This window comes from Microplitis demolitor, chromosome 1, assembly GCF_026212275.2.
Source record: "Microplitis demolitor isolate Queensland-Clemson2020A chromosome 1, iyMicDemo2.1a, whole genome shotgun sequence".
Lineage (NCBI taxonomy): Eukaryota > Metazoa > Arthropoda > Insecta > Hymenoptera > Braconidae > Microplitis > Microplitis demolitor.
Window position 1 is genome coordinate 19,080,808 of NC_068545.1, and position 14,548 is coordinate 19,095,355.

Consider the following 14,548-nt stretch of genomic DNA (forward strand, 5'->3'; position numbering starts at 1 on the left):
AAAATTTAAATTACTCGGTTATATGTACGTTTAAATCATTTTTGTTTTATTTATAAACCAACCTTGCGTACGTAATATTATATTTTAATTATTGTATGAAAAGATGGGAGTTTAAATTATTAATTGATCCATTTTATAGGAAATCCTTTAGCGATTACCCTTCGAAGAATTTGGGTAAATCATCACCAAGAATTACACGACGTTCTACTCCTGCTTCTGTTATTATTCCTAGACGAATCACACCACCACTGCTTCCGTCTCGGCTCATTGCGAGTGCCAGAGCTGTTTGAATATAAATATTTATATTTTTAGTCACTTATTATTATTATTATTATTAGCAGATAAATGGATGATTAATATAAGGACTTACTATTGGTAATAAGCTCGACGGTTTCTTCCTTGGTCATGTTGGGTTTGTAATGAGCGTCAACGTAACCGTAGACGTAAGTTGATCCAGAACCACCTATGGAAATTGGCTGTCGAACACACATTCCTCCTATTGGGATACTGTAAACTTGACCGCCTTTTCGTGAATCGTACCCAGCTACCAGAATACCAGCAACCAGCGAGTCACGGTAATTGTAACACATTTCACGGAATACATTTGCTGCTGTCTCAACTCGTGGTTGTGTACCTAGTTCCATTCTGTTAATTTAATAAATAAATAAATTTATAAGTTTAATTAAGTTTTTAAACTGACTTCATAATAACTTAATATTAGATTTATTTTCCTCCATTTATGACCTCTGAGCTTAATTTTAAATTATTATAAAAACCGGAAATAACTTAATTTAATAAGAAATTTAAATTAAAACCATTTTAGAAGATTTAAAAGGTCTTATGATTTAACAACTTACTGGTGAAAACCCAAATGATAAGCAACGATATCTGCAATTGCTTGAGTATCTGCTGCAGAACCAGAACGACAGCAATAAATATTGTCAGTAATCTTGGTAAGCTTGTCTGCTGTCCTGTTACTTATGTATGCTCTAAAATTATCAACAATAAATTTCATTAAGCATTACATTATCAAAAATTATATTTTAATTGTCAGTTAATTTTTTTATCAATAGAGATTAGAAGATAAAAAGTTTAAAAAAAGTCTAATATCCCAAGTAGGATGCTTGGCTTTTTGACATCTTTAAGATACAAGTTTTGAGGATACTTTTTGACGGTTCCATGACAATTGATTCTACAGACATTTGACTATTTTCATAATAACCATGGACTGCTTAGATTTTTTTGCTTTTTACTTCTTTTTATGGGCATTATGACGTCACTCTAGAATCTCTCTATACACAGATCTCCATAGAATTTCTCTACCTAAAATATATCTATCGCCCCTTATTAAGAAAAATTATTTGAAATGATTCAAAACAATTTCAAGTGATTTAAAACAATTTGAAGCGGGTAATATATATAGATGTAAACATAGCATAGATTAAATCATTTTTCTTAATCGGGGATAAATCAAAACTATCCTTGGATTGATTACTCCAAAACATCTCCATCCAGAACAATTCTTTTCAAGCTTAAACTTAACTTCGAAACTTTTCTATTCAATGCTAAAACTATCCAAAATAACACTATTCGTTATTGACTCAGCTAAAGTCATCGGTAACTGAAAAAACGCGAATTTCTATGTTAACTAATATGTTTTCTCAGTTACCGATGATTTTCTAGTTAAATTGATAATGAATAGTGTTGTTTCAGATTGTCGTCATTGAATAGAAGCTTCGGAATAAAGCTTGAGCTTGAAAGGAGTTGTTCTGGGTAAAGATGTTTTAAAAGAGTTTCTGCATAGAGGTTTTGGAGCAACTTGTCATTATGCCATTTTATGAACAACTATTCTGCTATTAACATCAATTGTCGATGGGATCACTTGTCGTGGTATAGAATTGTTGGGATCAGTTGACAGTAGTTTTTTTGACTTATCGATAAGACACCAAAATGTTGACAAAGCGATCAGAAATTTATGTCACCGGAAAAATATCTCAAAGACTTGACTCAAGTGGCAACAAAAAGTAAATTACAAATCGTCACATTTTTCTACTGTGTTATATGAGCAATCATTTGTTGTATCAATTATCCGTCTTTGGCAAGAGTTACCATGAGATCTGATTGAATCAGGCAGCATTGAGATCTTTAAGAACAAGTCGTATGATTATTTACTAAATCTAGATTTTAATTCACAAAATTTGTAACGGTGTATCATTGATCTTTACATCTCTCATTGTTTATTGTATTTCTGTCTATATGACTCATTTAAATTGATTACATTATTGTTGTTTGATCACTTGAAATTTTATACTACTGTAAGATCATATGCATGATTTCACCTTGCCATTTGGCCTGTGCTTTGGCATGAAAATTTAATAAATAAATAAAAAAAATAATTCATCTAAACGATATTTTAATTGAAATGACTTTTTCAGAACGGGAAGAAGAATACAAATGTCTTATAGCTCCTAAGACCAACACCAACACCTGTATGTCTTATTTATGTAAAAAAAAACAGCTTTGAGACAAAAAAAAAATTTTTTCTTGTCATTTTTAGTTATCATAAAGTTGTCTCTGTGCTACTTGGGATACTGTCATTTTAAAAGAAAACAATATCATTAATAATAAATAAATAAAATTACCCAGTAGTGGCACGTGAATCAGCACCAATGACAACTCCACCATTGAATTCACACGCCATAATAGAAGTCTACAATAAATAAAATAATTACAATTCAAAATTAAAATTTAAAAGACTGCAATGTCATCGTAACCTAAAACTAAATTTTCTATGTTTTAAAAATGAAATAAAAAACTTACTCCTGTACTGGCTTCAGCATTCATCCAATCTGCAGTCATCGAATTAGATTCAAAATTCATTGTTGGTCCAAAGTTTTCCACAACATTCATTTTATTTAAATTATTTTTTAAAGTTGCGGTCAACAAAGTTTACACTGCTTAAATATTAAACAGAAATCAACCTGTGATTACTTAAAAAAATTAATTCCTTGTTCCAATTCTCGGTATCCCCTAGTGACAAAAACCAATAACTATTTTTATGTCCAGAAATTTAATTACCGACTGAATTTCATGTTGATAGAAAATTTGTCTTATCGACTTTGATAAAAAAAAATTACAAATTAAACTCAGTGGGTAATATTTGACACCGGCAATAATTGACAACAATGACAAGTAAATACACAAGTTTTTATAACTTAATAATTGACGTTTAAATTTTTTGAAATAATTTCTTTAATACCCAGTGTTTAGTTTCCGGGTTTATACTGTAGTTATCATAACTCATATAATTGAAGGTCAACATTGCAATCTATACTATCGTAATTCATAAATAATTTTTCTAGATATATATATTTAGTCATATATTACTCACGAATTTTTTTTAATCAGGAATAATTTCATGAAATGACTTTTAGAGAATTCTTCAAAAATTATTCGTATTTTTATGACAGTTACTATCAGTAAATTATTTAAAATTTCAAATTTTAAAAACTGAAAGTTTTTGTTCAAAAAGGTATAATATTTATATATTTATTATTGACTAAACTTTAAAAATTATTATTAATTTTATAATACTAAAAATAGCAGACCTCAACTTTGTAATTTTCATAAATAAATTACTTGTAAGTAAAATAAAATTTTTAAACTTTTTGATTTTCAATTTTCTAATTTTGTTTTAGAAGTAATTTGTTTATTTAAAAGAATGAATTTTTTAATGTCTGCTACTTTGGTATCATAATTTTATGAGGTTATTTATTTGCTAATGTATGTATGTAAATATTATTGATTTGTTTATTTTTTTTTTAGGCAAATAATTGTTTAAATAAATTTAGCAGTTTAATTTGTCGATGGGATTTATTGATGATGAATTACAAGAAGTATCAAAACTCTGCGAAAATGTTATCAAAGATAGTCGACTTGTTTCTTGTGTGCCAGCTATGGTTCGAACAGAAATAACGTAAATTTTTTATTTTTTTAAAAACTTATTCATATTATTTAAGATGAAACACTAAATACCTAACCAGAATCTGCAAACTGATTAATTTAGATAGAGCTAAATTTAAATTTTGGACACTTACTACTTTAAATTTAAACAAATTGTCTCTAGGTCTCTACTCAATCTAATTTTTCAGTTTACAATTCAAATTTTTTATATAACATATTTGAATTGATAACTCGCTATTACATAAAACTTAAGTATGAGAAAACAGTTTTAATTTTTTTTATTAAATTTAAAAATATGAGTAAAACGTTCTCTTCTACACTGAGAAAGAAATATTTCTTGAGTCAATGAATTATTTGTTTCTTAACTGATAAAGTCAATAAAATATTATATTGAGATTTTTTTAAGTTTCCTAAAAACAATCGAAGGTTTTAAATTCTGTTGCTCATAAATGTGAATTTGAAATAAAAAATTTGCTTCGCAATTTTCTGTACAAATGCTTCAGAATATGATAAATAAAAAGGTTATATGCGATTTTCCTCAATTCGTTTCAGTCAACGAAGTTTAGTTTGTCGTTTGTCTGGTAGATGGCGCGTTTTGATGAAAATTTTGTTTAAATTAAGAGGTTACTATTATGCGAAGCATTAATCAAATTAAAACAAATTATTTAATGTGGGAGGCAGCATTATATTGAAATAATTAATAAGCATCAACTAATTTCACGATGCGCATCATAAAATTTGAAATCTCAAAGCGTGTTATAGAATTCGACATTTTATAGAAAGCACTATAAAAACTTTTATTGGCGGTAGTTGCACTAATTTTATCGAGCTAGCATCACAAATTATTTTGAAAAATTGTTTCAGTGAAGAATACAACCCTGACTTTAAAAAAACAATTCAATTTTAATACTATACAGATATACATTCATCATTGAGTAAATCATTTTCTTTAATAAGGGAATTGAATTACTGATTAATAATTAATTAATTAATTAATCAATCATTATTCTTTATTATTAATAGACAAACAGCATTTAAAAAAATAATTGTTTGCATTCAATTTCCGAGTGATTACCCTCAAGTGCCACTTTTGATTGAACTTAAAAGCAAAACATTATCATCAAAATTATTATTAAAGCTCACTGAAGTTTGTGAAAAAGAATGTAAAAATTTAATAGGAAAAGCACAGGTGAAATAAATTATTATTTTAAAAATAAAATTTCATTGATGAAATTAAAATAAATGAATAAATAAATTATTATCAATATTTTAGATTTTACCAACATTGAAATTAATACAAAACTTTATTGAAGACAATCCATTAATTTGTTGTTACGACGAAATATCATTGATAAAAAAGCTTATGAATGAACGAGATAGTTTTAAATTGAAACAAAAATCATCGTCAATTTATTTAGAAATATATCAAGATAATTATTTTTATAAATCTAAAATAATTGTACCTCATGATTATCCTTTAACATCAGTAAGGTATTCTTTAACAACATGTTAAAATACATTTTAAATTAGTTTTATTTTTATAATCATATAACTAATATGGTAATATATTTTATATATATTAATTTAGTATCAATGATGTTGAAACAAATTTTCCGCCGATATTTTCACGTTATTTTATTGGTCAAGCTCGAGAGTTAGGGCGACGTTGTGTTGAGCCACCGCTCAAAAAACAACTTAATCAAATATTTTCTCCATCACCTTCGTTAAATTGTGTAATATCTTTTTTAATCAGGTAAATAATATTTAAATATCTGTCTAACATAATTTTTAATCATATATTATTGTTATATTTTTGATACATTGTAAAAAACCAGGAGTGATTACGGATTTTATTTAAATCTAAATTCACTCCGTCACTCGGAGTTTCGGAATTTTTTTAAAAAAATCGCTCTACATAAAGAGTAAATAGGGAGTTTGTCTTTCCGGAGGGATCTGGATTTTATTTAAATCCACATTCACTCTGATTCGAAGTTTTTATATTGAAATAACCTCCGATTCGAAGTGGAATTCACTCTGAGGTGATTAAATAAATAACATTCCGCAATCACTTTGTATTTAATCCGCATTCACCCCGAAAATTTTTTACAGTGTAGTAAATAAAAAAATGATATTATCTATTTCATAAATATGTAGAGCTATTAAAACATTACCAAATGAGAAATGTCAGTGGTGCAAAAAATCGTGTCTTCCAGAAAATCCAGCACAAGCTATTTTAGATGAAAACGCAGACTTACATGTAGAAAGACTTTATTGTGGTCATCTTTTTCACTTGAAATGTTTATTAAAATATATGAAAACTCCTCCTTTTCATGGTAAATATAATAAATTAATTACTTTACTTATTATTTATTATAAATATTTAGAAAAGAATTGTTTTTTATAAAATTTTTTTCTGGTTTGATTAATTAGGAATTTTTTGATATCATGATAATTTAGAAAAAAAATTTAGTTCCTCGTACTCTGAGAAAAATTATAACTTTTGTCTGATTTTTTATCGCAATCAATTTTTTAATCCAAAATTTTTTTTTTCTTTAATTTTTTATAAATTTTAATGTAATCAAAATCGTCAGCGAATTTTTTTTTGGTAAAGAACTAGTTTCCTCGTGTGACTATTAAGTCTCGAAAAAACGTTTAACTATAGAAGGTCAATCAATATTCTGTTAGTAACTGAGTTCAGTGTTGTTAATTTAACTCCATTAATTAACTTGTAAAAATAAATTTATTAGCTGCAGTTAATAATAACTATACTTGAAATACTTTTTCCGAGGGAATAAAAGTAGTTTTAAAGATTAAATTCTTATTGATAATTTAATATTACCGTATGTACCAGCTTATAACACGATTTATGAAAACTAGGGGTTTGCGAATCGAATAATTTGAGTTTTTGAATTATTTGTCAATTTTCAAATTATCCAAAAGTTTTTAAATTATTTGTAACTTTTAAAATTATTCGATTTGAATCAAGAAAATTCTTATCAGCTTTCAAGTATTCTATTTTTATTTAATAGAGAGCTAACTTTTTAAAGTAACCAAAATAATTTTTTCGGAAATTCGTGTCTGAGTTCGAGTTACCTCTGATAAAAATTTTAATTATTTGAAAAAATATTATAATTGTCAGTCGTTCAAAAGAAAATTTACGATTAATTCAAAAATTCAAATTATTCGCACATCCCTAGTAAACACTAAACACACAGAGAAGAGTATTTGATACGTCAAATAAAAAAAAAATGCTACAGTTCTTAGATTAATAATTCCATGTCAAGCAAACAAGCCTCTGGGTCGACAGTTTTTTATTTGCCTAAAGTTTTATTTTTTTTTGTACACAAAGAAAAGCTTTCACATAAATTTTTATGACAAAGTTCCCGATTGCTAGATTTTAGTCAGCATTCACCCCTGCTATAAATATTATTAACAAAATAATTATTTGCAAAGACCTAAACTATTTTCTTTCTCATTGACTGAAATTTTTATAAAACATTAAAAAATTCATGAAATTAAATACACTTTTAATATCTTTTATCCTTACGACTAATTACAAGATATTACTTTGTATTAAACACTTGATACATAATTTCGAAATCAGGTCTTGCTTTTATACGCCGCTAGTCATATTATACGCTGGTATATGCGAATTATTATAATATATCAGTAATATTATATATTAGAATAATTTAAGAATAAATTCATTCGTGATTTTAAAAAAATTTAATTTTAAATAAATAAATAAACAATTTAATTATATTCTGCGAAGTAGTTCAATTTTTTATGTTAGGTCATAAAAAATATTGTATACTATATGACCTTTATTAAAATGAAATAGTGTACTTAAAATTTTATTTTTAGGAGGTAAAAAATGTCCAACGTGTGGACAACGAGTTTATCATGATAAATGGGCAGTAAGTGACAAACTTGCAGAAGACCGATGGGCTCATGAACAAGCTCGTGCTCGTGAGCTTGCAGAGGTCGCGGATTTTTTCGAGTAAAGACAATTATTTTACCATCAACCTACACTTCATGAGTGTTTATTATATTACATTTAATTGTTATACATAATACAGTTTTTTTTTTTTTAATCAATATTTAATTATATGATTTAAGTATGAAATATTTGTATAAAAATAAGATTCGTAAATGATCTGATAACTTACAATTATATTAGTACGAAAATTGATAAAATATTTGTACCAATAAAATAAGTAATAAATATAAATTTATATGGAATAGCCTTAATATTGTACAGATAAAAAGTCATTACGGTGTGGATAGATATATCAAATTCTAGCGACTTAGTATTTGTTATTGAAGTTATATTACAGTAGTGGAAGTGGTATTGATCCTTACTACCGACTTTGGTGATCCTCTCCATATTTTTTCTCTGAGCCCTTCGCGGTCTCGTTTATCCTTGTACACGTTAATATTTTTTTTTATTTATTTGCTTTTCTTATTTTTCATGTTTTTTATTTGTTTATTAATGTTTTTTTTTAGTTATTACTTTGTTTTTGTTACAAATCCAAACAAATGTATCAGGCCTGTTGTACGCTTTTTATATATTTTTTATTTACTGCAAAAAAGTTTTTACACCCACATACTTTTTATCAGACGGATGTTTGTTTCTGACGTATGTGCAACTAGATCCTAAGTGCATACTGTTAATTATTTGCAGTTGATAAATGTCAACATTGTAATAGGGCGCGGCTTCATTATTATTCATTTTTAAAAAGTTTCATTTGAAATTAAGTTACGTTTTTTTAAAATTTATTTATAATTCAATTATTATATTTTTTTAAGTATATAATTTTTATATATTTATATTAAGATTTACTGAGAACATATGTAATTATATATAATTACATGTTAAAAAAACCGTTGTATATATTTATATATAAGTTTATATAATTATATATATAATTCTTTTTTACCCGGGTAGAACTTTTTATCTACAATATCATATCCTTCAAATAATTTATTCCGTCATCTCCATTATTATTTGATTATTTTAGAGCTTTATTTTATCATTCATCTTCTTTATTTATATCATTGAAAACTTTTGAAAATATTTATAAGTAATTAGATTTTGGTGTAAGTTTCTGGTCAGAAGAAACCCATATAACAATCTTTTTCAATTCATGAGCAAGTCTTCTCTCAAGATCGATAGGTGCTAGTGTCTTTTTCTACGTATGTGTCTTGCTGCACTTGTGAGCAGATTAAAATTGCAAGTTTTACACAAGAAATTCATGCCAGATTATAACTGAATTCTGGAGGAAGACCATAGTTGAAAATAGTTGCGCATGGTTTGCTTAAGATCTGCTCAAGGCTGAAAATTGGCCTTAAGTTTTGAGCAGGTCTTGAGCAAGCCATGTGTAAGTACCTACTGTAAGTTACTGGTGCAAGAAATGCGTCAGACACTGTTTCATTCCACGTGTTCAAGATATCTTTAAGATTCTTGCACACGATACTATGAGCAAGACACACAAATCTTGAAATAGGTTTCTTGATACACGAATCTTGCGAAAGACTTACGTAGAAAAAGACACTAGCATATAGGGGTCTTGCTCAAGATACTTATTCCAGGTTCTTGCTCAAACACATTTTACTAGGGAAACAAGATCATTCATCTAGTGTCCTCTTGTATTCTTGAACCTCGTTCACAAGATGGCGTCTTCATATATACTCTTTACTTAGCTTCTTAACACTGCTTTTTGATCAGTTTGATATCTTCTGACACCATTTTGAATATAACTGTTCAAATTTGTCTAAAAAGTGATTTCAGTAATAATAAACTCGAAATAATTACTTGTGCACAGAAAAAAAAATTCTATTCAAAATATGTTACTTAAAATGGCGGATCTCGGTAACGCTCTACCGGTAAAAATATGAATTATTGTCATAGCATAAAGTATATAACCAAACAAGCGAAGAAAAATGAACATAATCGTCTTTAGCTATTCCATCAACGTGTTTTTGCTAAAGTACTGCATAGTTATAGTAAATTTAATCCCCGTTTCTCACAGAGCTTGGCACAGTATTTTTATAAAACAGCTTCTGAGCAAACCATAAACCAAAAAAATATTTTTTTAAAATCTGAATGAATAAACCCCGAACGTTCGTGTTATAATAAAAATACTAATCTCTTTAAGCGCTTCTAGATTAAATTATTTGCGGGAGAAGGTTCGTTGATCTCAAGCGGAGAAATATATATGTTCAGTGCTTACGCAATGCACGTATCGATTCAACTGACTAAAAGCTAAAAGCTCTGATTAGTTTGTGTTTAAAAATTATTACAAATTCGCTTTTTGTTTTTATTTATATTCTTAACTGATTCAACTTTCAAACAAATCAATTGTTACAATACAATTAATTATCTACAAATCTGCCTTACAAGTTAAATCAAATTTATTACTTATCTTTTATTAAATGGTTATCAAAATTTGATTTAAAAATAATTAGAAAAAATGTAATTTATAAATTTATTATTAAAAATATAAGTTTTTGTAAGTTTTTCTTATCTGAGCAATCGAAATATTGATGGATTATAATTTAAAATTCATAATAAAATATTGCAAATCAATTTAAATAATTGACTGAATATTATTAATATGATATTGATAAATAATATTGATTTCGAAATTTTGTTATCTCTGTAGATTGAATACCAGTGATAATAGATTATATAATTTAATAATCAATACGTATTATATATTAATTAAATATAGATTAATTTATATAAAGAAAATTTTATTTGGCAAACTAATTCCTGGTTATCGATTGTACTCGCGTTCTCAGGCTCGGGCCACATTGAGAGCTCTACTACATCGAGAAACTGAGAGGTATGCGCTCATACGATGCGGATAACTCTCTCTCTCTCTCTCTTTTACCCTTGTCTGTTTATCTCTCTCTCTTTCTCTCTGTCTATGCACCCTGTAGTCAGGAATGCGCCAAATAGTTTCGGCATCAGTTATTACTCCGGTGGCAATAATTCATAACTGTGAATTCAATTCAACATCAGCCAATAGTCACGGCAGTCTAACCCGAATAATTTCTCTCGTATGTAGTTCAATAACATATTTTCAACACAAAGACAATCATTAATAACATATTTTATTTATCATACTTATATATGCATCAGTTTTCTATTTTTAAAATCTTAATTGCACACCGAAGATTATGAAGATGCTGTAAAAACCGGAAACGATTTCTGACTGATATGGATTTTATTTTAATTCGCATTCACTTTGATACGTAATTTTATTGTCAAAATAAATTTCACTCTGAGGAGGTTAAATAAATAAAAAATCATTTCCTCAAATATATTACAGTGTGATATAGGAAATATACAGAAAAAAATTATTTAGCGCAAGAAAAATTTTCCATTATGAAATGAAAACAAAAATTTTCTTAGGACTAAAAAAACTAGAAAAATTGGTGCAAAAAATTTTTTCATGTTATTTTTTTTTTATGTGTATAAGTCACTTTCCAAAAGAGGCATTTAATATTTGTTTTACAAATACCAAAATTACTGAGCTCGTTAATTAATAGCAAAATAATTTGGTTAAATAATAATTAATACAAAAGAAAGACGGGGAAGATAACATGACATCGAAGGGTTTCGTTGGAATGTTCTTCGTCTATTTACATTGTATTGAAGTTCTTCTTGATCCTTACCTAGTAGTGGAGGATAATGATTTTGTCACTGGCTGGTGGGTGAAATCTCACGTCAAAGGCCTCGGGTCTCAAGATACTCAAGAATCAAAGAAGTGGACAGCAAAGATAAATTAGCTTCACACTTTAGAGTTTTTTTTGTTGATATTCTGCCCGATGGATAAATAATAAGGAATAAATTCGAAATGGAAATTATGATTTTAATTGAGAGTTAGAGATAAATTTTATGAGCGTTAGTCTGTTCAAAACTGTTAATTAAATCATAACTAGAATTTAGTCTTCAGATGATTTATTACAATATTTTTTAATTATTTAATCGATTCGATAAAAAGTAATTCTGCAATTAATATAAAATGATTCATTAGTCCAAAAATTTATTTTCATGATATATATTCTGGTATTGAAGTTCAATTTAATTACATATTAATACAAAAAAAATAAAAATCAAAACAAATTATCTACTGTCGAATTTGATGTATCGACGTTTGTTTCATCGTTTGAAGGTTGATATCGGATGTCATACATGGAAGTGACTGATATTACGGAAATTTAGGAAATACAGTCGGTTATGCGGATATGACTGTCTTTCTGAAATGAAAGGCAAGCAGGTGTTTTGAGCAATTTAATATTGTTGAATACTGTGTTCTTCATTTCAATACAATAGGACAATCAGTGGCTTTTTTTCCATCAAAATGCCTGTCAATTCCGATAGTTGATTTATTTTAGTACAAATGTCTCGAAAATAAATATTATTGTCTTATAATAATATATTGTCCCTAAATAAATAACTGCGCAGTTTTATCTCAACAAATGAAATAATTGTCAGTTTAAAAAATAACAACAATAGAAACTAATAGTTTTAAATTTTCATCCTTAATTTGTAACGCTTTGCAATTTGTACTTAAATCAATTTTATGGAGCAACCCAACAGAAAACAGACTAGACAGAAGAATCGCCGACGCTTATTTCAACGATGGGCATTACGTTTACAAACGGTAAAAACGTATTTATCCTCTTGGTAATATTCTACTCGATACTGTGTTGTTATAGATCAGGGTTGGTCAACGGCGCACTCTTGAGCAATTACATATATATATATATATATATATCCATATCTACATTAGTTATAATTTTTTTTTCTATAACGGATATCACATATCACTTTTCGATTTCATTCATCGTATTTACACCTGGGACAATGCACCCTCCTTTATATTTACGTAATTCTGGAAAATAAATTTTATGTTAATAAAATTGCCATTCATCATATTGGAATTCATATTTTACTTTATTTTCAAATGCATGCATCGAAATTTTCACAATTATATGATATATGATTATATACTAATATTGAATAATGTTATTTATAACTGTACCGTAAAAAATAGTGTTAAAATGATCTTATGCCGGTGTGGCAGTGATACTTAGTGGTGTTATAACGGTGTATGGAAAAATTATTTTCATTTAAAGTGCTATGGTGTCATACCAAAGCCGGACCATGTTGGCTACCTCATAAAAATTTGAATAAACACATGCAAAAATAACTATGACCATAGAAAAATTTACCTTGGTCACAGTAATTTATGATATAGTCACTGTCAATTTGACTATGGTCATAGTAATTTTTTCATGTGTTTATTTCAATTCCCGTCAGGTGGCCAACATGGTCTGGTTTTACTACACACTGAAACATATCATTTATTATTATCTATTAAATTCGTGACGAATAACAGAAAATTTTATGATACTTAACATATATTTGAAGCTCATGGTCCGAAATATGGACTTCGAGAAAAAAATTTTTTTTTTCTACTTTTTTTGAGTTTCTTCCAAAAATTCGTCATAAAAAACAATAAATGTTCATATTGTTGACACTTATTCCTAAAAAAAAATATAATTATAGATTACCTTCGATGAGAATAGTTACAAAATGTCCATGGTCCGTATCTCGGACATACGGACCTCGAGAAAAATAATTTTTGTACTCGACATATTGAAAATAATGTTTTCGTGCTCTTTGAGTTTGAAAACAGTGGGGTTTTGGGCCTGGTCTACAGGTCAACCGGATTCCAGATTTTTTTAACACCGGGACAACGTGGATTTCTACCAGTTTTTTTTAGAGTGAATATATTTATGTGCAAAAGGAAATTGAAAAAATAAAAAAAAAAAATTTAATTTCTCAGATAGGTTATTGATAGAATTATGAATTAGATCAGTATGTACTATTGGAAAAGAGATTGAACTAAAATTGATTTCCCCAACACACAAAATGTAGTATTAAAAGAGTGAGATACAAGTTGGTAAAGTCGTTTTCAGTTGTGGGGACGTAAAAGGAACTAATAAATAACCCGAGGGGACGTAACTCACTGTCAAAAAAGTTTTCTAGTCGCCCTCACGCGCTTCCAAGACCTCATTAGACCCTTCGCCTTACTCGGCAAAAAGGGTGCGTGCTTGTCTTGTTTTATGTTACGTGGCAAGCGTAAGAAATGAGCGAAAAAAATTTCTGGGGGTACTAGTCAACAAAACAACATACCTAGATAGATTGATAAGCTTAAGTTTTTTGTGTGTCAATGTAAGCTCTGGCATAAAAATTATTTATGATTTATCATCACTATTATTTTATTTTTTATTTTTTTTGGAGTAATTTAGGATACATCTATAATTACATGTAGGACTAGAACGTCGTGGATCAATAGCTAGAAAATGGCCGGAAGCCAAGTCCAACAATGTCGATTCGAGTTTTGCTGTAGTCACTGAACTCCTTTCTCAGACTACTTTACTGAATACTCTAACCCCTTTCTCAGCTTGGCCCAGTTGTAACAGTACCATCACAAGTCCACGACTACGTCTCATACGACCACACCTACGATATATCTCTCGTCTTTTCATCTCTACCGAACCGAAA

The 14,548-nt window shown here is 28.0% G+C and overlaps 2 protein-coding genes across 3 annotated transcripts; one reads left to right on the forward strand and one right to left on the reverse strand.

Moving 5' to 3' along the window:
• Positions 1-25: 25 nt before the first annotated feature.
• LOC103577527 (proteasome subunit beta type-6) lies at positions 26-2,999 on the reverse strand. Its single transcript, XM_008558202.2, has 5 exons — positions 2,821-2,999; positions 2,643-2,710; positions 858-989; positions 371-645; positions 26-282 (listed from the first exon to the last, which is right to left on the reverse strand). Exons 1-5 carry the CDS (start codon positions 2,908-2,910, stop codon positions 155-157), a joined length of 693 nt encoding a protein of 230 aa, XP_008556424.1. The 5' UTR covers positions 2,911-2,999; the 3' UTR covers positions 26-154.
• Positions 3,000-3,142: 143 nt separating this feature from the next.
• On the forward strand, positions 3,143-8,214 carry LOC103577511 (conserved uncharacterized protein). 2 transcript variants are annotated; one of them, XM_008558180.3, is made up of 8 exons: positions 3,143-3,338; positions 3,409-3,532; positions 3,826-3,976; positions 4,987-5,152; positions 5,237-5,454; positions 5,552-5,716; positions 6,118-6,296; positions 7,828-8,214. In XM_008558180.3, the coding sequence occupies exons 3-8, from the start codon at positions 3,867-3,869 to the stop codon at positions 7,965-7,967; spliced, it is 978 nt and encodes a 325-aa protein (XP_008556402.1). In that variant the 5' UTR covers positions 3,143-3,338; positions 3,409-3,532; positions 3,826-3,866; the 3' UTR covers positions 7,968-8,214. The 2 variants fall into 2 exon arrangements, with proteins under 2 accessions (XP_008556402.1, XP_008556411.1); XM_008558189.3 differs by having other exon boundaries at positions 3,143-3,314.
• The last annotated feature ends 6,334 nt before the right edge of the window (positions 8,215-14,548 follow it).